General features: G+C 45.1%; 1 protein-coding gene across 2 annotated transcripts in view; it reads left to right on the plus strand.

Annotated features, from left to right (window-relative positions):
* The window catches only part of LOC137656718 (ankyrin-3), a 92,138-nt gene extending 72,219 nt beyond the window's left edge, over nucleotides 1-19,919 (plus strand). For both annotated transcript variants that reach the window (XM_068390954.1, XM_068390953.1), the window contains exons 11-12: nucleotides 8,768-8,958; nucleotides 18,605-19,919. In XM_068390954.1, the coding sequence (XP_068247055.1) occupies nucleotides 8,768-8,958; nucleotides 18,605-18,749 (336 nt within the window). In that variant the 3' untranslated portion in view covers nucleotides 18,750-19,919. The remainder of the gene's footprint in view (nucleotides 1-8,767; nucleotides 8,959-18,604) is intronic.
* The last annotated feature ends 2,779 nt before the right edge of the window (nucleotides 19,920-22,698 follow it).

Raw genomic sequence — 22,698 nt, forward strand, 5'->3', positions numbered from 1 at the left:
ACAAGACTCATGCACATCTCCCTTACCCTTATATAGCGGTACAATACATGCACAGACCCAATCTACTGGTACCATTGACAACACAAAACACACATTAAACAATCTCACCAACCATTCAAGTACAGTCACACCCCCTTCCTTCAACATCTCAGCTTTCACACCATCCATACCAGATGCTTTTCCTACTCTCGTTTCATCTAGTGCTCTCCTCACTTCCTCTATTGTAATCTCTCTCTCATTCTCATCTCCCATCACTGGCACCTCAACACCTGGAACAGCAATTATATCTGCCTCCCTATTATCCTCAACATTCAGCAAACTTTCAAAATATTCCGCCCACCTTTTCCTTGCCTCCTCTCCTTTTAACAACCTTCCATTTCCATCTTTCACTGTCTCTTCAATTCTTGCGCCGGCCTTCCTTACTCTCTTCACTTCTTTCCAAAACTTCTTCTTATTCTCTTCATATGACTGACCCAGTCCCTGACCCCACCTCAGGTCAGCTGCCCTCTTTGCCTCACGTACCTTGCGCTTTACTTCCACCTTTTTCTCTCTATATTTTTCATACTTCTCTATACTATTACTCTGCAGCCATTCTTCAAAAGCCCTCTTTTTCTCTTCCACTTTTACCTTCACTCCTTCATTCCACCATTCACTGCCCTTCCTCATGCTGCCTCCAACAACCTTCTTGCCACATACATCACTTGCAATCCCAACAAAATTTTCTTTTGCTAACTTCCACTCCTCCTCTAAATTACCAGTTTCTCTTACTCTCACCTCATCATATGCCATTTTCAACCTTTCCTGATATTTACTTTTTACCCCCGGTTTTATTAGCTCTTCAACCCTCACTAGCTCCCTTTTACATCCACCTACTCTATTCCCCCACTCTTTTGCTACAACTAATTTTCCTTCCACCAAAAAATGATCAGACATACCGTTAGCCATACCCCTAAACACGTGCACATCTTTCAATCTTCCAAACATTCTTTTAGTTATCAACACTTAATCCATTAATGCCCTTTCTACTACTCTTCCATTTGCCACTCTTACCCATGTATACTTATTTTTATCTTTCTTTTTAAAAAAGCTAGCACTTATTACCATCTCTTGTTCAACACACATATCTACCAGTCTCTCACCACTCTCATTTTCACCTGGTACGCCATACTTCCCAATGACACCTTCTACCTCTCCAGCGCCCACTCTAGCATTTAAGTCACCCATAACAACTACATAATTCCTTCTACCCAGTCCTTCTACACACCTAGTTAATTCATTCCAGAACTCATTCCGCTCTTCTTCACTTTTCTCACTACCTGGCCCATACGCACTGACAAACGCCCAACATTCCCTACCCAACCTAACCCTTACCCATATTAACCTAGATGATATCTCCTTCCATTCCACTACTTTACCTGTCATCCATTCACTCAGCAATAAAGCCACACCCTCTCTCGCTCTTCCCCTTTCAATCCCAGACACTCTACCAGACATTTCACCAAACATCACTTCACCCTTTCCTTTCATCTTTGTCTCACAAAAGGCCAATACATCCATCCTTCTACTTCTAAACATACTTCCAATCTCACATCTTTTACTCTCTATCGTTCTACATCCACGCACATTCAAACACCCCAAAACTAGAGTGCAGGGAGCAGTCACTCTCCCCCCAGCTCCATCTCTTTGTTGCTGTCTCACAGGAACAAAGAAGATATAAATTGTTCATTATTTTCTGAGATTTACTTGCACTTGGAGAATTGATGACATTACTCCATTAGGTAAATGAGAGTTGTTCCTCTAGACCTTCTGATTTCCCAATTTCCTTAACTCCCATAATACATGAAGTTTTTAAATATTTAACTTAGCCGGTGAATATATAATAGCTGCAACTCTGCGGCTCGACAGAAAACACACTCAAAAAACTCGCGAGCGATTGCTATGAAGGTTGCGGGTGTGCCCACCAGCGCCAACTGTCGGCCAGATACCACTCTTGTATGTAAACAAACCCTTCAATTCTTCTCTGTCGACGTTGACGACAAGACGTATTCATACTCGCTGTAGAACCTGGAGTTTTCTCATCTTATTTGGTGAAGTACTTTATTTTGGTTTGAGCTTTCGCAGTGCAGGTGTTTTTCCTCAACATAAACTCTTGAACTCTTTATTGAATCGGATTATTTGTTGATGACTTGGATTGTTTTTGGAATTTTCTTTGACTAATTCAAAATGGCTGACCCTTCTCAAGTACCTAGATTTCGAAAGTGTAATGCTAGGGACTGTAATAGGCGTCTAACAAAGGCTTCTCTCGACCCACATACTGTTTGTTCCAATTGTCGGGGTAAAACCTGTCAATTGGGAGATCGGTGTGAGGAATGCGTGGGCCTTTCGGAATTCGATTGGCTCGAATACGATAAATATGCACGTAGACTAGAGAGAGATATGGTAAGGAGAAGTTCATCTAGGTCTGTAGATTTTTCCTCTCCACATGCCCCTGAACCTAATCCTTCCCCTGTAGTGGTTGTTCCTAATCCCCCTTCTAGCACTCAGGAACCGTCTATGCAAGACATGTTACGTGCTATTCATGCCTTGGGGGAGAGAGTTGAAGCGTTAGCAAGTGACCGTAATCAACTCATGGCTGACGTGAAGGAACTTAAGTGCCATAGTGCCACGGCGGAAAGTGGGAAAGTGATTAGTGCGCAAAGTGTTGTGAACAGTGTTGCGACCGAGGGTTCGTCTGTTCGTGCCTGTCGTTCACCTAGTCCGGGACCTCTTGCAAGCTCCCAAGCCCAGGGGAGAAGTAATGTCGTACGACTTATGGGTTCGAGAGGCCTTGATCAGCGAACAGACGTTCCCTCTATGGTATCAGGCGTATCTCACCAAGATCGCCCCTACCATAAGACGAGAGAGCCCATTTTTACCTCGTCTTCCGAAGGCTTTTCACGCAAGAAACCGTGGAGCAAGGTTTCTAGGCCTCTTAAACGGAAGTCGGTCCCTTCAGGACAGGTCCAACGTCCTGGATGTAGTCATTGGGACAGTTCGGACCCGTTGCTGTCATCGGATGACTGCTCGCCGCCTAAGCAAGGCAAAGTTGTGCCGTCTCAGACGCTAACCCCGTCGGTTACCGCACCCATTCCCGTGGACCCTAAATGGGTTATACTGCAGGACATGCAGTCTAAACTTGCGTCCCTTATGGAAGACTACAATGCCGATAAGGTTTCCGTTGAGCCTAGCCGTTTAGCTCATCGAGATCCTGGCCTTCAGCCACCCAAGCGTTCTGTTGTGCGTCCTGTTGACGCTGGTGTAGCCAACTCACGTCAAGCGGTTGGGGTTGTACCACACTCGATGCGATCTCGTGTGGATTTTCAGCCGCATGTGGACGTTAGGCAACTCGCTGATGCGCCTGGTGATGTTCAGGACGTTCGCCAACCATCGGAGTTGACTTGTTTTGACGCTGAGCGTCAACCTCCGCAACCTAGAGTTGTTTTGACTGCACAACCTAGGCGGTCTAAGCAGTCTCGGGTGGACGCTGTGCGTCCTCGCGCACCTGTTGTTGTTGACAGTTTTCAGACTGTCAAGCAGTTTCAGGACGCTGCGTCCTGGTCCGCCACTTATGCACCAGTGCGGGTGGACGCTGCATGTCAAGCATTGCCAACCCCTTTGCTTGTTTCTCATCAGTTGTCAGATGAGGAACTTTCGGATGAGGACGTTGCTGACCCTCAGCCTGAGGATCATCCTTCAGATATTGATGAACCTAGAGCAGTTCCGCCATCTATGGACTTTAAAAAAGTCATGCTCATTTTTAAAGAGTTGTTTCCCGAGCACTTTGTCTCTGTGGCTCCTCGTTCGCCGCCGTCTGAGTTTGTTTTAGGCGTACCTGCTGACATGCCAGCCTTTACTAAACTTGTACTCTCTCGCTCGTCCAAGAGAGCTTTACGGCTGTTAGGCGATTGGTTGGAAACCAAGAGGAGTTTAGGGAAGACGGCCTTTGCCTTCCCCCTTCTAAACTCTCGTCTAGATCGAGCGTCTGGTATGCCACGGGAGAAGTTCTCGGCTTGGGAGTCCCTGCCTCTGCCCAGGCCGACTTCTCAAGCCTTGTAGACTCTCCCCGCCGCCTAGCCATGAGACGCTCGAAGATTAGTTGGTCATCCTCAGACCTTGACCATCTACTTAAAGGCATTTTTAGAGCTTTTGAAGTTTTCAACTTCCTTGACTGGTGTTTGGGAGCCTTGAGTAGGAAAATCTCATCGGCCGATAGAGATGTCTCCTTACTCATTATGTCTTGCATGGATAAAGCCATCCGCGATGGATCCAATGAGCTCTCCTCCTCGTTTACTTCAGGAGTCCTTAAGAAGCGAGAGTCTCTTTGCTCTTTTCTGTCAGCAGGAGTGACGCCCTGTCAACGATCTGAGCTATTCTTTGCCCCGTTATCAAAGTTTTTGTTTCCTGAACTTTTGGTTAAGGACATAGCTTTGTCTCTAGTGCAGAAGGACACCCATGACTTGGTTGCGTCCTCTGCTCGCAAAGGGACTCCTTCGACTGCCTTTTCCGCTAGACCTAGGATAGACACTCCAGCGTCCAATTTTATTCCGCCCTTTCGTGGCAGAGCCCCCAGCAGGGGAAGTACTCGTGCCGAAGGAAAGAGAGGAAAGAGGAAAGGAGCCAAGTCCTCACGTGGCAGAGTCTGACTGCCCGCAGCTTCAGACAGCAGTAGGTGCCAGACTCAAGAACTTCTGGCGAGCCTGGGAGAAGAGAGGCGCAGATCAACATTCTGTGAGGTTGCTCAGAGAGGGGTACAAAATTCCATTTGTACACAAACCTCCTCTAGCGACTTCCCCCATCGATCTCTCTCCCAGGTACCGAGAGGAAGCAAAGAGACAAGCCCTGAAACTAGAAGTCTCTTTTGCTAGAGAAGGGAGCGGTGGTCAAAGTCTCGGACCTTCAATCACCGGGGTTTTACAACCGTCTCTTCCTAGTACCGAAGAAGACAGGAGGTTGGAGACCGGTGCTAGACGTCAGTGCTCTGAACGTCTTTGTCACGAAGACAAAGTTCTCCATGGAGACCACGAAATCAGTCTTAGCAGCGGTCAGAAAGGGAGACTGGATGGTCTCTCTCGACCTAAGAGACGCATACTTCCACATCCCCATTCACTCAGATTCCCAATCTTTTCTGAGATTTGTGTTTGACAATGTGGTGTACCAGTTTCGGGCCCTGTGCTTTGGCCTAAGTCCTGCTCCTCTCGTGTTTACGAGGCTTTTGAGGAATGTGGCAAAATTCCTCCATTTATCGGGTATCCGAGCCTCCCTTTACTTGGACGACTGGCTTCTCAGAGCCTCGTCCAGTCATCGCTGTCTGAAGGATCTCAATTGGACATTGGATCTGACCAAGGAATTGGGTCTTTTGGTCAAGGAGATCAACTCGGACAACACCACAGCCTTGGCGTACATTTCCAAGCAAGGAGGCACCCACTCCCGGACACTGTACGAGATCGCAAGGGACCTGCTCATTTGGTCAAGAGATCGAGGCATCTCCCTGGTAACGAGGTTTATCCAGGGCAACTTGAATGTTCTAGCAGATTGCCTCAGTCGGAGGGGTCAGGTAATTCCTACAGAATGGACCCTCCACAAGGACGTGTGCAAGAGGCTTTGGGCGACTTGGGGTCAACCCACTATACTGTAGACCTCTTTGCAACCTCGATAACCAAGAGGCTTCCAATCTATTGCTCTCCAGTCCCAGACCCAGCAGCAATACATATAGATGCCTTTCTCCTAGATTGGTCTCACCTAGACCTATATGCATTCCCACCATTCAAGATTGTCAACAAGGTACTGCAGAAATTCGCCTCTCACGAAGGGACAAGGTTGACGTTAGTTGCTCCCCTCTGGCCCGCGAGAGAATGGTTCACCGAGGTACTTCGATGGCTGGTAGACTTTCCAAGAAGTCTTCCTCTAAGAGTAGACCTGTTACGTCAGCCCCACGTAAAGAAGGTACACCAAGGCCTCCACACTCTTCGTCTGACTGCCTTCAGACTATCGAAAGACTCTCTAGAGCTAGAGGCTTTTCGAAGGAGGCAGCCAGTGCGATTGCAAGAGCGAGGAGAGCTTCTACCATTAGAGTTTACCAATCGAAGTGGGAAATCTTCCGAGACGAGTGTGTAAGTCAGTATCTGTATCCTCGTCCAGTACCTCTGTAGCCCAAATCGCTGATTTTCTCTTATACCCGAGAAGAGTTCGCTCCCTTTCAGCTCCCACGATCAAGGGCTACAGGAGCATGTTGGCTTCGGTCTTCCGGCATAGAGGCTTAGATCTTTCCAACAATAAAGATCTACAAGATCTCCTTAGGTCTTTTGAGACCTCTAAGGAACGTCGTTTGGCTACTCCTGGATGGAACTTAGACGTGGTCCTAAGGTTCCTCATGTCAGACAGGTTTGAGCCTTTACATTCAGCCTCCCTGAAGGATCTCACTCTTAAGACTCTTTTCCTGGTGTGCTTGGCCTCGGCTAAAAGAGTCAGTGAGATTCATGCCTTCAGCAAGAACATCGGTTTTTCGTCAGAAAAAGCCACTTGTTCTCTTCAACTTGGTTTCCTGGCCAAGAATGAACTGCCTTCTCGTCCTTGGCCTAAATCTTTTGATATTCCTAGCTTATCAGAGATCGTAGGCAACGAACTAGAGAGAGCTTTATGCCCCGTTAGAGCTCTTAAGTTCTATTTAGCTCGTACTAAGCCTTTACGAGGTAAATCTGAAGCGTTATGGTGTTCGGTTAAGAAACCATCCTTACCTATGTCAAAGAATGCTTTGTCATATTTTATCAGATTGTTAATACGAGAAGCTCATTCCCACTTGAGTGAGGAAGACCGATCTTTGCTTAAGGTTAAGACGCACGAGATTAGAGCTATAGCAACTTCCGTGGCCTTCAAGCAAAATAGATCTCTGCAAAGTATCATGGACGCGACCTTTTGGAGAAGCAAGTCAGTGTTCGCGTCATTTTACTTGAAAGATGTCCAGACTCTTTATGAGGACTGCTACACACTGGGTCCATTCGTAGCAGCGAGTGCAGTAGTGGGTGAGGGTTCAACCACTACACTTCCCTGATTCCAATATCCTTTTAATCTGTCTCTTGAAATGTTTTTAATATTGTTTTATGGGTTGTTCGGAAGGCTAAGAAGCCTTTCGCATCCTGGTTGATTTGGCGGGTGGTCAAAGTCATTTCTTGAGAGCGCCCAGATTAGGGGTTTGATGAGGTCCTGTTGTATGGGTTGCAACCCTTGATACTTCAGCTCCTGGGAGTCTGTCAGCATCCTAAGAGGATCGCTGGGCTCCGTGAGGAAGACAGACTTACAAGGCAGAGTAATCGTCTAAGTCAACTTCCTTACCAGGTACCTATATATTTTGGTTTTGTTATATTGATAACTGTCAAAATGAAAAAACTCTTAGCTTATACGCTGTAAACTTTATTAACTCTGGTCTCTACCCACCGCCTTGGGTGTGAATCAGCTATTATATATTCACCGGCTAAGTTAAATATTTAAAAATGATATACTAATTATAAAATAAATTTTTGAATATACTTACCCGGTGAATATATAAATTAAATGACCCTCCCTTCCTCCCCAATAGAGACGCAGCGGGATGAGAAGAATTGAAGGGGTTTGTTTACATACAAGAGTGGTATCTGGCCGACAGTTGGCGCTGGTGGGCACACCCGCAACCTTCATAGCGATCGCTCGCGAGTTTTTTGAGTGTGTTTTCTGTCGAGCCGCAGAGTTGCAGCTATTATATATTCACCGGGTAAGTATATTCAAAAATTTATTTTATAATTAAAATATCATTTTGACACAAAAACTCCTGTTGTCAAAACGATAAGCTGACAAGGACAAAATTCACGGAAGGAAGCAAAATTAATTTCGTAAGTTTTACAGATAAAACAGGTGGAAATAAACAAAAATTTACACTAACTGATAAAAGTAGAAGTGCTGAACTGAATGCAAAACAGGATTAAAACGGAAAGTATTAGGAAGTTGATAATCGAAAACTGTCAAGATAACTGATGAAAATGTGGAGAGACTGAGAGTTGTGTTCAGTTCTGCTGGCACTCAATGATGGCAGTAATTTGCTCCTACTCAAGTTGATGGGTCCTGGTAGAATATGTTGAAAAAGTAGATTTTCTTTTGTTAGACTGCTTCTGTGACATTATTATGAGTGTTTGCATGATATGATTGAAGAGGTTATATTGAAACAAGGGAATTCAATTGCTTTTGTACAGTAATTATGAATTTTATTGTATAATTCATTAGAAAATCTGGAAATATATTAATATTTCCATACATATTGTTTCAAGATTCTGTATAGCTCAAAAGCTTGGGTAAATTAGGAGAATAGTTTACACTGAAAAAGGGGTTATTCCATGGTTGAAGACAAGCGGTAACTAGTGGTACTTTAAGAAAATATGGTGTTGCCAACTAATGATAGATTGAATTATGTTGTTGCAATATTTATGAAGAAAAAAGTAAATTTCTGCCTTGTGGTTCATTGGGACTACACATAACGTCAAAAGATGTCGGCTGCATTTGTATTTCAATTGTTTAAAGTGAACACTTTTATTTTGCTTTAAAAATTTAATGGATTTAAAAATTATATTGGAAGAATTTTATATACCTTGTTATTTTTTATATGAATTTATCCTTCAATCAATCATAGAGACTATGTTTTATAAGTAACTATTTAAATGGTAGAGACATTGTTAAAATTGTAACTTCTACCTTAACATCACAGGTATTGTACTACTATGTGCAGCTGCTAATTAGGAAAGAAGAACTTTTGATCGATCCCGACCAGAGATTTGCACGACTCCTTCACTTGTATTACCTAGCGATGGATCACAAGGAACTTCACCAGTGCCTCAAAATCCTTTATACCCAAACTTCTCTTGTTCCCATGAAGCGGCCCCTTACGCAAGTACTCAAGTAAGTTCTTCGTAGTACACAATCCTGCAAAAAAATTAATGAAATGATCTTTTAATGCATTACAGGTTTTGAAATATTGTTGGACTACTGTATTTAAAATTTACTGATTAGTCTTTCAAATTTTAAAGTTCCTTGATACTTCAAGCTAGTTTAATGTTAATGTTGATAACTTATGAATTTAGGGAGAGAGGATGTGGAGTGTAACATATTTGTGTAAAGGTATGGATAGGGGAAACTGTTCAATTATGAGTGCATTTTGCAAGCACTCAAGTTTGACGTCTATCAAATGCTGTCAGTGAGATTTAGTAAATGTCAAGGGACCAGTAAATCTCATTGCCTAATGCTGAACACCAGAGGTAAGAGGTTATAGGAATCCAAGAACAAAAGTGAGAAGAAATGTCAGTGTTAGTTAAAATAGTTTTTTTCATTGTTTTCAGTTACAACCACTGAAATGCCTAATATACAATTAATGTATCTATCTCTTCAATTTTATAGACTAGCCAATATACTGTTGTTGTGAGAACTTATACTTTTTTTTGTTACAAAGCTAAAAACAAACCTTTCATCCTTTGAATTGTAAATATTTCGGTGCAAGCTAGCATGGCCGTAGAATGGTTAACAAGGTAGTTATGTAATGGCAGATTGATACAATAGCATTGTCTTCCCCTCATATGAATGCTTCATAGGCTTATAGAAGTATCATAACAGTTTCCGACTATACAGGAACTTTCAGCCCTTCATTGGCAGAGTTTTCTCAGTCCCCTGTTGTAGTCACTTTGATTAGTTGATGAAGCAATTTGTCTGGGTGTAATGCCACATTATAGAGCTCTCAGCAAGGTACACTCTGGGTAATATGTAGTATTCTACCAGAACATCTTAATGTGAGGGGCAAGTTGTAAAGGACTGAGTGGTCCCTATAGCCTTGCATGGCAGAAAGGCTTCTCACTTTAAAGGAAAGGGGTGTTCTAGTGATGGACTTGTTTGCCGCATGGCTAAACAAGAAGTTTCTGGTGTTATTCCCCCCCCCCCATCCTGGATCCAGTAGGAGGGCATTTGACACCTGCAGGACGTTCTGAATGCCTTCGCTTTCCCCCCCATTCAGCTTTTGGGGGTTGAACAACTATGCATCATTTCTTCGGGTTACACCATGACCCAGGTCACTCCTAGATGGCCCCAATAACAAGTGATATCCCAATTTGCTGGGGTTTCTAGTCAAAATTTCCAGAGAGATAACCTCACAGCCCAATCTCCTCTCAGCCGCACCTCCAGCCTGTAAAGTCAATTGTACTTCACATTTGGAGACTATCTAGCGTCTTCTCCGAGCTAGAAGCTTTTCTCACAGGACTTACCAGAAGATATATGGGGATCTAATTTTTTTCACAGGACTTACCAAAATACATCTGAGTATTTGTGTCAACCCTTGGCAGCTGTCTACCTGAGAGAAGTTGGTCATTTCAGCAGTTGTCATAAGTGTGTTTGTTAGGTTGGAGCTTTTCTCCAGCAGATGGTAGACTTGTTGACCTCCTGAGTAAAGCTCCTCTCAGGTTTGGCAGTGAAAGATTATCGCTTGGCCTCATGATGTCTAGACTGAAGGGTATAGATTTTCCTCACAGGGTTCTGTCCATGCCAGTGAGCAGTTACGAGTAGTCTTGCCCATCTCAAGGTCTCGAGCTTCTGGAAGGAGACATAACTTTTGTCTTTAGGCCTTATACCTTTACCATATAGTGTAAAAATATAACTCGAGACACTTTGGTCAACCCAAGTGTTTGGCAAAGTAAGTAGGTGAGTTGCTCGGACTGTCATCATGTGGGTCACTTGGAGAGTTAGCACCAGATCACATTTGGTTTTGCCAGAGTTTGTGGCACGTAAAGGCTCTCTGGTGCTATCTGAAGAGAATTAGGCAGCACTGTTCTGAGTGCTGGAAAGGTTGTTAGCACTTGCAGGAACAAGGAAGTCCCAAGAACATTGTTTCTTTCCAGCTTTGCAAGGTGATTAAATGAGTGTATCCATTGTCTGAAAAGGGGATTGATTGTCCAGTTTGGCTGGAAGCTCATAAAGTTAGGGTACTATTAGCCTGATTATTGCGTTCAGAAAAAAATTGTCAGGGCATTGTATGAAAAAGTTAAGGCTTAAAGACATTCAAGAATCCTCCACCTCCTTATATCTTTGATGGTGAGTTTACCCACATTTTTGAGTACCTTTCTTCTTAGTCACATAGTTGTATAGCCAGGCCAGGTTCCTCACAGGCCAAAGTATGTCATTTAAGGCAGTGCTTTTGGTATGAGTCTAGATTGAAAGGTAGGACTGGCTCTTTTTACCTCCTTTGTTTGTGGTGTAGCAGCCTGGACCATTACATGCTATATTGGATGTCTGATGCTAGGAAGCTTTATAACTGTGCAACCATTCTTCACAGATAAGATCTGTGTTGAAGTACTTCCCCCTGTAGCTAGAACATTGGTGAGAGGATGACAAAATGTATAACACATACATTTATTATAATATGCCTGGTATCACTTTCCCTGACAACTCACAAAATGGATGTATCTTTTGCAATCTAGTACTGGTTTTCTTATACCAGTGGTAGCCCAGGCCTTAACAGTTCCTGTTGGAATGATCTTCCTAGCTTCTGGTTCTAGGGATGGCTTCACACCATCAAGAGTGTTTCCTGTAAAAAGGTTGATTTTCACATCAGAACAGAAATCACAAATTTTAAGTAATTTGTATTTTTCCTAACATACTTACCTCGAACTACTTTCTTAGGAGTACCTGGAAATCTCCTCTCATCCGACCAGTGTTTTGTGTAGTTTACCCTACTTCTGTTTTCTGTGAAGGCTAACCTCAGGCGGAAGGATACGTGCCCTGAGGCTAGTCTCGGGTCAGGGAGCGTGCTAGCTTGGGTCTCGACCCTCAGTAAGTTCTTGGTTGTTTAATTACTTAAAGGGTCAGGAAGACACTCGGGGACGGAAGGGCGGGCCATTACCCGAAAGTAGTTCGAGGTAAGTATGTTAGGAAAAGTACAAATTACTTAAAATTTGTGATTTGTTCCAACACGGAAACTTACCTCAAACTACTTTCTTAGGAGACTTACACTTTAGGAAGTGGGAGTGTCCTTCTTGGCCCCTAGATCTAGCTAAGCAGGATGCAATGGAACCTAAATAGGGGGCTAGGTTCAGAGACGGTCAGAAAACGAAATGTAGGAGAAAACTACACAAAGAGCTCATGTTAGTGTCTAAGTAACTCGCCTGTGCAAGAATTCCTCGGAGACGTGTCCTTTGATGATGTTGTGACTTGAGGTCTTGTGCAGGCTCTATCCGAGTCTATCTCCAAGGGAAAGAGGGGGAAGGAAGAATAAGGGGGTTTTTAAGTAAATGAACCTGTGTCTCTTGGTCTTACTACCCACGATTGTACCTGGGGCTATACTATACTGTTAAATCGCTTGGAGTGCAGAGATGACTGTTCCTATAGAGAACCCGTCTAGGGACTTTCTTGAGCATTCCTTCAGGTAGTGCGTTGTGAAGGTAGACTGGTTAGACCAGGTGCCTGCTCTTGGGATCTGCGCCACTGCCATGTTCCTTTCGAAAGCTAGGGAGGTACTTAGACCCCTAATGTCATGGGGCCTAGGTTTTCCCGGCAGAGGAACGCCCGCACTGCTATAGGCCCTGATAATCACCTGTCTTAGCCAGAAGGAGATAGTGTTCTTCGAAACCGGCTTTTTCACTGTACCTGTGGAGACAAAAAGGCTCTTGATACCAGGACGGAGATTAGAAGTCCTCTCCAGGTATTTCCTTATGGCTCTGACAGGACACAACCTCAAGTCCTCCGGATTGCCCGAATGAGGAATTGCCGGTATTGAGAAGCCCTCAAACTTGGGATCCCAAACTGCTGGATTCTGGGTCTTAGCCACAAAAGTCGGGACGAACTTGAGGGAAATCTCACGCCAACCTTTCGCGTGCGAGATCTCGTAAGACAGCCCGTGAATCTCACCCACTCTCTTAGCTGATTCTAGTGCCAACAGGAAGACAGTCTTGAAGGTGAGGTCCCTGTCCACTATGTCTTTCAGGGGTTCGAAAGGGGGTTCACTTAACATCTTCAGGACCCTCGCCACATGCCACTGCGGCACCCTGACGGCTTGAGGGGGACATGCTTGTTCGAAGCTCTTGATGAGCATCGAGATATGTCTCGAGGAACCAAGATCGATGCCCTTCAGTAGGAAGACTTGTCCTAAAGCTGCACGGACTCCTTTGATGTCCGGGATAGACATACCGACTATATCCCTGAGATGTACCAGGAAGTCCGCAATGTCCGGAATAGAGGCCCTCAACGGCTTGATGTTAATGGAGGAGCACCACTTCGTAAAGGTGGTCCACTTAGCCTGGTACACCGCTGCCGATGAACGCCCTAGATATCCCGACATCCTTTCGGCCGTTCTAGCTGAATAGCCTTCCTTCCTCAGGAGACGCTCGATAACCTCCACGCATGAAGGTGGAGGGATCGAGGATTGTCGTGGAACCTTTGGAAGTGGGGTTGCCGCAGCAGGTCTGGTCTGTCTGGAAGAAGCCACGGGGGAAGACACGCTAGTTCTTTTAGGTCGGCGAACCACTCTCTCTTCGGCCTTCGGCCACCAGGGCGCTACCAAAGTCATTTTCAGGTTGTGGGCCGTCCTCACCCTGTTGAGCACCTGTCTGAGCAACGCGAAAGGGGGAAAGGCGTATACGTCGAGATTGTCCCACCGGTGTTGAAAGGCGTCTTCCCACGCCGCTTTTGGGTCTGGGACGGGGGGGGGGGGGGGGGGGGGGGGGGGGGGGGCGCTCGGCTGCGAAGGGCATCCCCTTGAGGATGTTTGTCCGGTCTAGCCACCACACTAGGACTTCTTCCGTTTCCTGGAGAACTGGAACCCCCTTGTGGGGGGAATCCGTCTGGTTCCAGAGTCCCTTCAGGTTCCATTGGAAGCTCCTGAGCTTGAGTCTCCCCTGGGGAACCAGTTTCTCCAATGACACGAGGTGACCTATTAGCCTCTGCCAGTCCTTTGCTCTCCTGGGTTGTCCCGCCAAGAAGGGGCGGAGAATTTTGTCCAAGTTGGTCAGCCTCTCTTCCGATAGAAAGGCTCTCACTAGACCGGAATCCAGGACCATCCCTAGATAAGTCCTCCTGGTGGAGGGTGACAGATGAGACTTCTCCAGGTTGATGGTGATGCCTAGAATCTTGCAGAACTGCAGAAGCTTCGCGCCTTGATCCCTCAAAACTTCCTCTGAGGATGAAAGGAGCAACCAGTCGTCTAGGTAACGAATCAGGCGGATGCCCCGTTCGTGAAGACCTGAGGCGCTGTTGATAGTCCAAAGCAGAGGGACCTGAACTGCAAGGTCTGTGCATCCCACTTCACCCGAAGGTACTTCCTGCTGGAGGGGTGGACTGGGATTTGAAAATAAGCGACCTTGAGGTCTATGGACATCATGAAGTCCCCTTCCCTCAAGGACTCTAGGACCGACTTCGGGGTGTCCATCTTGAAGTCGGTTTTGCACACAAAGTTTGAGAGCCGAGAGGTCTATGACCGGTCTCCAACCTCCCGTTGCTTTTTCCACCAGGAAGAGCCGACTGTGGAATCCCGGGCCCGGGTCCCGTACCGTTTCCATTGCTCCCTTCGCCATCATCGTGGAAACTTCCTCTTGTAAGGCTGTTCTCTTCAAGGGGTCCTTGGGAGCCAACCACTCTGCCCGAATGGCTGGGATCAGGGGCGGAGGTTCTGCCAGAAATGGTAGCCTGTACCCCTCCTTCAATACTGTTACTGTCTACGGGTGTGGTTTTTCCATGCTTACCAAAAAAGTCTGAGGCATCCCCCCACCTGAGGCTTGGGCAGGAGTAGGGGGCCTCTCTCCCTATCTTCTTCTGGAGGAACGACCTGTATGCCCCCTCCTGGAGGCTGAGAAGGAAGTTCTAAAGGAGGCTGGGGCTGACGCTGCTCCCTTACGGGAGGGCGGAGACGGCTGTGACCAAGGAGCAGCGGGGGAGTCTCTCCTGTGCTGGCTTGAGGAGTAGCAGGACCATCAGACGCGGGCCTCCTGTGGATGGGCCTCCTCGGTGCTTGAGGTCTAGGAGCACTCACCTCCTTCCTCTTCAAGACCTTCTCCATGATCTCTTCTGCCTCCTTCAGGGGAAAGAGGACGTCTTCCCATAGGGGCAGGCTTCTCAGGGCCCTCGCTTCCCTGTCCGGTATCCTCCTCGACAGCTTGCTCAGGACAGTGTCTTTCCTCCTGAGTACCCAGTTGGCTGATTGGGCTAGGGACTGGTAGAACAAGAACTTTAATGCCCTACCTCCCGAGATGATTAGCTCCTTCAGGAGAGCCTGATTCCCCGGAACTGAAAGGTCGCAGGAGGATTGAACACTTACGAGAGTGGAGGCCCACCAATCTAGCCAAGAGGCAACGTTCGCAAGGTCTTTTGCCGTCGCCTCTGACTGGGTGAATCAGATTGGGGCTGATGAGGCCCTGTTTTCCGGGGCCCCTTGGCCTAAAACTTCGAGGGAGGGTTCCAACTTGCAGGCCCCTGGACGTTGACCCTCCGGAAGGTAGAATTTACTCTGGGACCTCAGTCCCTGGAGCAACTTCGAGGAGCTCTGAGACTTGGGGGCCTTTACATTGCCAGACACAATCTTGTTGACGTGAGCTCTACCAAGCCTCACGTCTCTGGCCACTGGAAGAGACAACAGAGCCCTCCGCTGGGCGGGGGGCTCCATTAGTCTATTAAGGCTAGAGCGCCAGGGATCCTCATCAGAGGGTTCAGGCTCCTCAATGCGATGGTGTCGTCTAATGAGGCCTATCACCCTCCTGTAAGCCGAGTCCTCCGCTGGGGCGCCCTCCACGTCGTCGTCAATGTCCTCCGTCTGGCGGCCTACTTCTCTAGAGTGAATCCCACAGGCGGATGCCTCCGCGTAAGGCTCTGGACGCAGGACGGGCATTGCCGTGGCGGCGACGGGCTCCGTCCTCTGTCTGTCCTTAGTCATGGAGGACGCGGCTTCCGTGGGCTTGCCCGACGGAGGAAGCCGTCTCTCCTTCTCCAGGGTCTGTGGTGCCACTTTTGAGGGCACGATGAGGCTGCTCGTCCGAGGGGGCGACTCCCTCCGCTGGGCGGATTGAGTCGGAACCCTCGCGGTCTTACGCCTGTCGGAGGAGGTCCGTGAGGCCGGGTCCCTCCGTGGTTCTAGCTTGTGGCTGGAGGAGAACCTTCCTGGGGACTTGTCTCTGGGTCGCCACCCTGAAGTGCTCGGGACCGAAGTAAGGTCCATGAGCTTACTGCGGGGGATGACCACCCATTCCTCCTCTGGTGATCTGCTACTCCTGAATTTTCTCCTAGGAGACCTGGACCGCCTCCTCCCATGTCGAGAACGGGAGTGCCTCCTCCGGGATCTCTCATGCTTCTGTCGGGAATTCCTCCGGTTTTCTCCTTCCGAGGAATAGGGGGTTGTAGCAACCGATGAATTGGAGGACTCTTCATAACCCGTCCGAGGGGCCGGGGCCCAGAGAGTGGTCGTCTGAACGGCTTGTTGTCCTACGGAGAGCGCGGGCTGCAGGAACACTTCCGGAACTGACGACGGCGGTGCTGGGGGAGAGCGCGGAAGTTCTACGTTGGGGAATCAGGATCCGAGGCCTTCCTCCAACCACAACGGGGACCTACAGGGCGTCCTAGGAGGGACCCATTCAAGGGGATCAGCCGCCGGTGAGTCTTCCTTCTCTGGGGCGCCTTCAGCTGCGGAGGTACCTGAAAAACCTGCCCATGAAGCGGGCGAAGAGACAGGGACAGTTTTACTCGACATGGGGTCATCCGAAGAGATGCGACCCGCGTGCACCAGGGCATCGTCTCTAGGACCCCCATTAAATTCACTTTCAGGCCCCCCACTTGGCTGGAAAGATGCTGCTACCCCACTATCATGGATAAAAGACTCTTGGGGAAGAACCTCTGGCTTCTTCCCCGCAGCGGACTTACCTCGTCCCCTACTCTGGGTAGGGGAAGATGGAAGGGACACCCTACTCGACGGTCCTTCTGGAGACGTAAAGGGCGAAGAGGTGTTAGCCTTCTTGGGCAAACGCTTGGCAGACTTCTTTTTCTTGGTACTGAATCGTACCCATTGGACCTCATTCCAAGAAACGCACTCCGGACACGTGTCCGACGGAGAACACACACTACCCCTGCACGACGAGCACAAGGAATGAGGCTCTACCTCTGGCTTAGAAAGAAACGCACCACACGACATCCCGGCTCTAGGCCCAGGACAACGGCGGGGATGCTCCGTCACGCACTATCGCAACACCGCAAGACACAGGAACGCAGCGGGAAAGGGTAATAAGGACAAGGATAACACGTGAGAACACAAGGGAAGGATAAGGTAACCACACGGGGACACAAAGGGAAAGCACAGGGAGACCATGTGGGACACAAAGGGTCGCACTGAGATAAGGAGAGCGTTGAGATGATATCACGACGCAACCAGAGAACTTTCTGAGGGTCGAGACCCAAGCTAGCACGCTCCTTGACCCGAGACTAGCCAAAGGGCACGTATCCGCCTGAGGTTAGCCTTCACAGAAAACGGAAGTAGGGTAAACTACACAAAACTCTGGTCGGATGAGAGGAGATTTCCAGGTACTCCTAAGAGAGTAGTTCGAGGTAAGTTTCCGTGTTGGAACAAATTAAATTTTAAAAGCAATTTGTATTTCTTATTTTTACAAATCTGAGTCCTTTAAATCAAGCTAACCCATTTAACCATCCTCTCAGTCCTGATCGTTGAGTCAAAAGTGAGTGACTTGCCTTTGACGGGAAGGGGGCAGAACCATCCTCCTCACCCATCTGTCATACCTAACTACCTTGTTGAACGATCAACTGCCATTCAGCTGTCATTTAAATAGTTCCTATTTAGAGTTATGAGAGCAAGGTGGAAGAAAGCTAGAAGGAATGTAGGTATAGTTGAAGACTAAGGAGTGAGTGCAACCAGAGACCAGAAGGGAAATTCAATTACTATTAATTAATGCCCACTGTACACCAATTCCCGTCTTCACAAGCCTACCTCCTTATAAGGGTGTATACTCTTAGGAAAAATAGAAAATTTTAAGTTTTTTTGCCACTAAAATGTAAATGAAGTATGAAAATTTTTTTTTGGTTATTGTCATTTCCTGTAAAATTATATCCTGTAAAATATGTAGTAAAGTAATTCACCAATTATTGAGAAATCTTCCAACATTAAAAGTTTTCTGGCTGTTAAGGATATTTTTTGACACTAAATATCACAAATAAAATGACAAGAAGCAATTGAATGTTTAGAATATGAAAAAAGTACTTTTATCTTTACCTTCATACCTAGGAACTACAATGTATCTTTTATTAATTATACATAAAAGTATACAAAGGATTTCTATTATCTTCAGGGTGGCCAGAGATTGTGACTTTTAGATATTGACAAGTTCACTTTGTAACTTCCGTAAAAAAAAAATAGGGGACATATGTAAATAATACAATTAGGCTTTTCATTGAGCATGGAGTCATTTTGGCCTTGCTTGTAAACTTTGTTTTTTATTTTGTTTGGTCATTACAGTATTTCAACTTGTAATTTAGACAGAGTATGTATCTAATAGCTGTTGTAATATGTTTTAATATCTTACAGGGAACTATACACCAAACCAAGAACATTGAAGCAGATCTGCAGAGTCATAATATATGATTCTTTAGAAAGGAGAACGGCCCAGAATGTGAACAAGCTCCCACTCCCTGGAATTCTAAAGGATTATATCTTGAATTTTGACCCTTGAGACATTTATCAGTCGCATGTTTTGGCGCAAAACTAAGACATTTTACGTAGATATTACTGGTGCACTTCGGGATTGTTACAATAGCGGTAAATTTTGAAAGTTAGGTGGTTTGTTGTAAATAAAATTCCAGTGAAATACATCCGTTCTTTGTATAATTTTAACAGTTATATCTTGGATTGTTATATGTGATGTATTACTAAGAAATCTACAGCACCAGGTTTCCTCCAAGGGTAAGAGTGCAGATAGTATTCACATTTTTCCCAAGCTGGTTCATTTTACAAGTTTTGAGCTTAAGTTGATGTTGTTATACGCAGAAGAAAGCGAAGGTGTTTACTTAAGGCAACACCTCGCATATTATAAGTGGTGACTTGAGTTATATTACTTGAAGGCATCTATAGTGATAAAACAGTCCGGGAGGATGACTGCCAAAGTAGTATCTTTGGCATAATTTGTCCAGATTTATAAAAAAAAAAGCTTTAGTATAAAATATGAGCATCATATAGTTACCTTATGTATATACAGTGTATATATTGGACATTATCTTTTGGCACTGGTGCTCGAAGTTTCTCCGATTTTGAAAATTTTTGCCCGTTGTGTAGCTATGTGTACGTGGCAAATCATACTTAAAACGAAGTACCGATTCTGTAGGAAAATAGTGATTAAGTGTACCAGTTTAGAACTAAATATGTGCTTGATATCACACAAGAAAAAGGATGCAACGCTTTTAAAATACAGTGGATGAGATTCAGAACTGAAAATTCGATCTGAGCAATGTTGAGCCTTATCCCCCATATTCCCACTAAAATAGAAAAACATAAAAAAAAGATAAAAACTAATAATTAAAAAAAAAATTGAAGCAATTTTGTGGAAGGAAAATGCTCTTATCAGGTGTTAGAATTCCTATCTTGTTACTTCAGTGCTCAAGTTTTTGCAGATAATGGAACTTGAGTTTTAACCAAAGAAAACTGTTACTTTAAAGATGTGTGTTTTTGACATCTTTTCTGATTGGGACCTTTTGGGTATACTATATTCAGAATGTTTTCAACTGCTTGCTTCTCCAGACCAAATATATAAACATTTTTGTAAATATTGTGAAAACCATGTTATTTTAATTTGGTGAATATGATTTATGTAAATTTCATCAATTTGTTATTAAACTAAGGCTAAGTTTTTAGTAATTCAATTCAAACCTAATTATCTCAGATTCTGTACCTGTACTCATTAGTTTTGCTCAGATATCGATATGAAATACTTTCAAAAGTTTTAAGCCCTGTACATTCCGAAGCATGTTACTGATATTTGAGGACATAAAACAATTGAGATATGATAATGCTGCACAGCTTTACAAGAAAAATATGTTTGAAGACTTAACCACATTGACCTTGAGGAGGTTAGACTACTATATTTATAAACTAACCACATAAGAAAATATCAGACTTACCCTTATTTACATCAGCTGTGGCAGACCCGGGCATTTGACATATCATCCACGTAAAAAAAAACAAGTACAGTACAAGCTTGGTCTACAATTTCATATTACCCAGAAAATTATTAAAATCACAGTCATACAAAGAACAAATCAATGTATGTCCAAGGTCTGAACTTGATAAATGGAATTTTAATAAAATTATTTCTTTACTCATCTGATATTCATATTGGTTTGGGAGCAAAATGAATCTAGTGCTGTATTACAAATTTTATATAATTTTAATTTTTCCCAGCTATACAAACCAGGGTCATTTAATAGGGTTACTTCTAGTTTCGTTTTCAACGGCTAGACAATCATAAAGAAATTGGTAGATTAACATCATGCTGCGTTGCTGGGCAATTGCTGCGTATGATGGGTTACGCTTGTATCAAGTGTTCCCTCAACACTTCTGGTCAAAGAATTGCAGGGTGGCTAAGGCAGGAACTTTGGTAAATGACTCGGGTTTGTATACATACATACATACATACATATACCAAGGCCCTTCCCCCAATTTTGGGGGGTAGCCGACATCAACAAGAAACAAAAACAAAAAGGGGGACCTCTACTCTCTACGTTCCTCCCAGCCTAACAAGGGTTTGTATAGCTGGGAAAAATACAAATGATATAAAATTTGTAGTTTATTTCTGTGAGGATACAACTTCCGAATCATTTAATGGGGAGTCTTCTTTAGGTGGGAGGAATTCTCCATGAGGTAGGAGGTCTGCCCCTTGACCCAAGATACAATTACTATAGTAATAGCAAGAGCTAAAAGTCAATTATTTGTGAACAGAGCAGCCAGCTTGTATGAGGCAGTGCCTTCTGTTCTATTCCAAGGAACTCAACCAGGGTGAAGTGATATGAATATAAAGTGGCTTATAATATTATAAGCAATATATCATCAATATGTCACCCAAACAAACACGGCATTCTTACTTGTATTAGGGAGATTTCAAGTGAGGGCTTCCAGTTCTGTAAAAATTGCCATTGGCCTTTATACTCTTTAAACAACCTTATAATGCACTGAGAATAACTGATGCTTGGGATAGAAGCAGTTACTCGTCCTACGAGAGCTTAGATTAGACTATTTGTGCAGCAACAATGGGTCCTAGGGGGAAAGGTGTCTAAGGACCTGTGTGTGCAATTTATAATGTAGTGGTGTGTGTCTTCTAGAATCCTGCTTTTAGGACTATCTATCAAATGGTTTTTGCGGAACACTAAGGTTGCAGCAAGCCCAAATATATGATGTGCTCAAGGGAGGCCCTTGGAGATGCTTCCCTTGAGGATTTATAGGCTCTCATGATAACTTCTAACCACCCCCAAAAATGGTGTCAGGAAACTTTTTGGAATGGCCATTGCTCGCAAAAACATTAGAAATTCTGGGCCTAAGGTACTGTGTCCTCTTTAAATATTTCTCTACTGCTCTTACAGGACCATCAGTTACCCTCTTTTGAAAGATAAGATTGTGAAGAGTCAAATATAATATTATCGACCAGATTTTGGGTTTTGGGCATAAAAGACTCCACCATCTGGAATGTGGCACATGGTGAGACATACCATGCAATTCATTCATTCTCTTGGTTGAAGCTAAGGCAAGAAGGCAGACTGTCTTCAGAGTAAGATCTCTGTCTAAGGATTTAGGCATAGGTTTGTTCGGGGCTTTCCTCAAGGCCTGTAGGACCTTGGTCATATCCCAAGTGGGGAGTTTTAGTTTTAGAGGAGGGAAAGACTGCTCGAAACTCCTCATTAAGGCTGAGAGTTCCCAAGAATCTGAGATGTCCAGTCCTTTCAGTTTGAATACTTGGCTCAAAGCCTAGTGGTAGCCTTTCACCGCAGTGACTGAAAGGGCCTTCTTGTTCTTTAGGAACACTAAAAAGTCTCCAATCAGGAGACTAGTTGCCTTGTGTGGAGTAATATTCCCCTTACGACACTATCACCGAAGATTTTCCACTTTGCCTGGTAAAGTTCTGCGGAAGACTTTCGGAGGTATCCGGAAAGTTTGCCTTGAAAAGCCTTTCTTTTGGGGGAGCCCCGGGATACTCTCTCCAACTGTGAAGGGATAGGCAAAGTTCTGCATCAAGGAATTTTCTTATGTGAAGTTGGCGTAACAAGTTTAGTCATTCTGGAAGTTCTCTTGGTATTTACGAGAGGTCTGAATACCACTCCACTGCTGGCCATCTTGGAGCCACTAGCGTTACTCCGATTCCCTTGGATGTTCTGATTCTGTTCAGTGTCTGACGAATCAGACAGAACGGTGGAAAGGCGTAGAAGTCTAGACCATTTCAAAGGTGTTGAAATGTGTTTTCCATTACTGCAGCTTGGTCTAGGACTGGAGACTAATACACCAGGAGTTTGTGATTTAGGTGGGTGGCAAACATGTCCAAAGACAGAAAAACAAAAGTCACAAGTCTCTTCGCCACGAGAAGAAGCACAGACCATTCTGATGCAACTTCAGATGGTCTGCAATGACGTTTCTCTCCCTGG

This window comes from Palaemon carinicauda, chromosome 17 (genome assembly GCF_036898095.1).
Source record: "Palaemon carinicauda isolate YSFRI2023 chromosome 17, ASM3689809v2, whole genome shotgun sequence".
Taxonomy (NCBI): domain Eukaryota; kingdom Metazoa; phylum Arthropoda; class Malacostraca; order Decapoda; family Palaemonidae; genus Palaemon; species Palaemon carinicauda.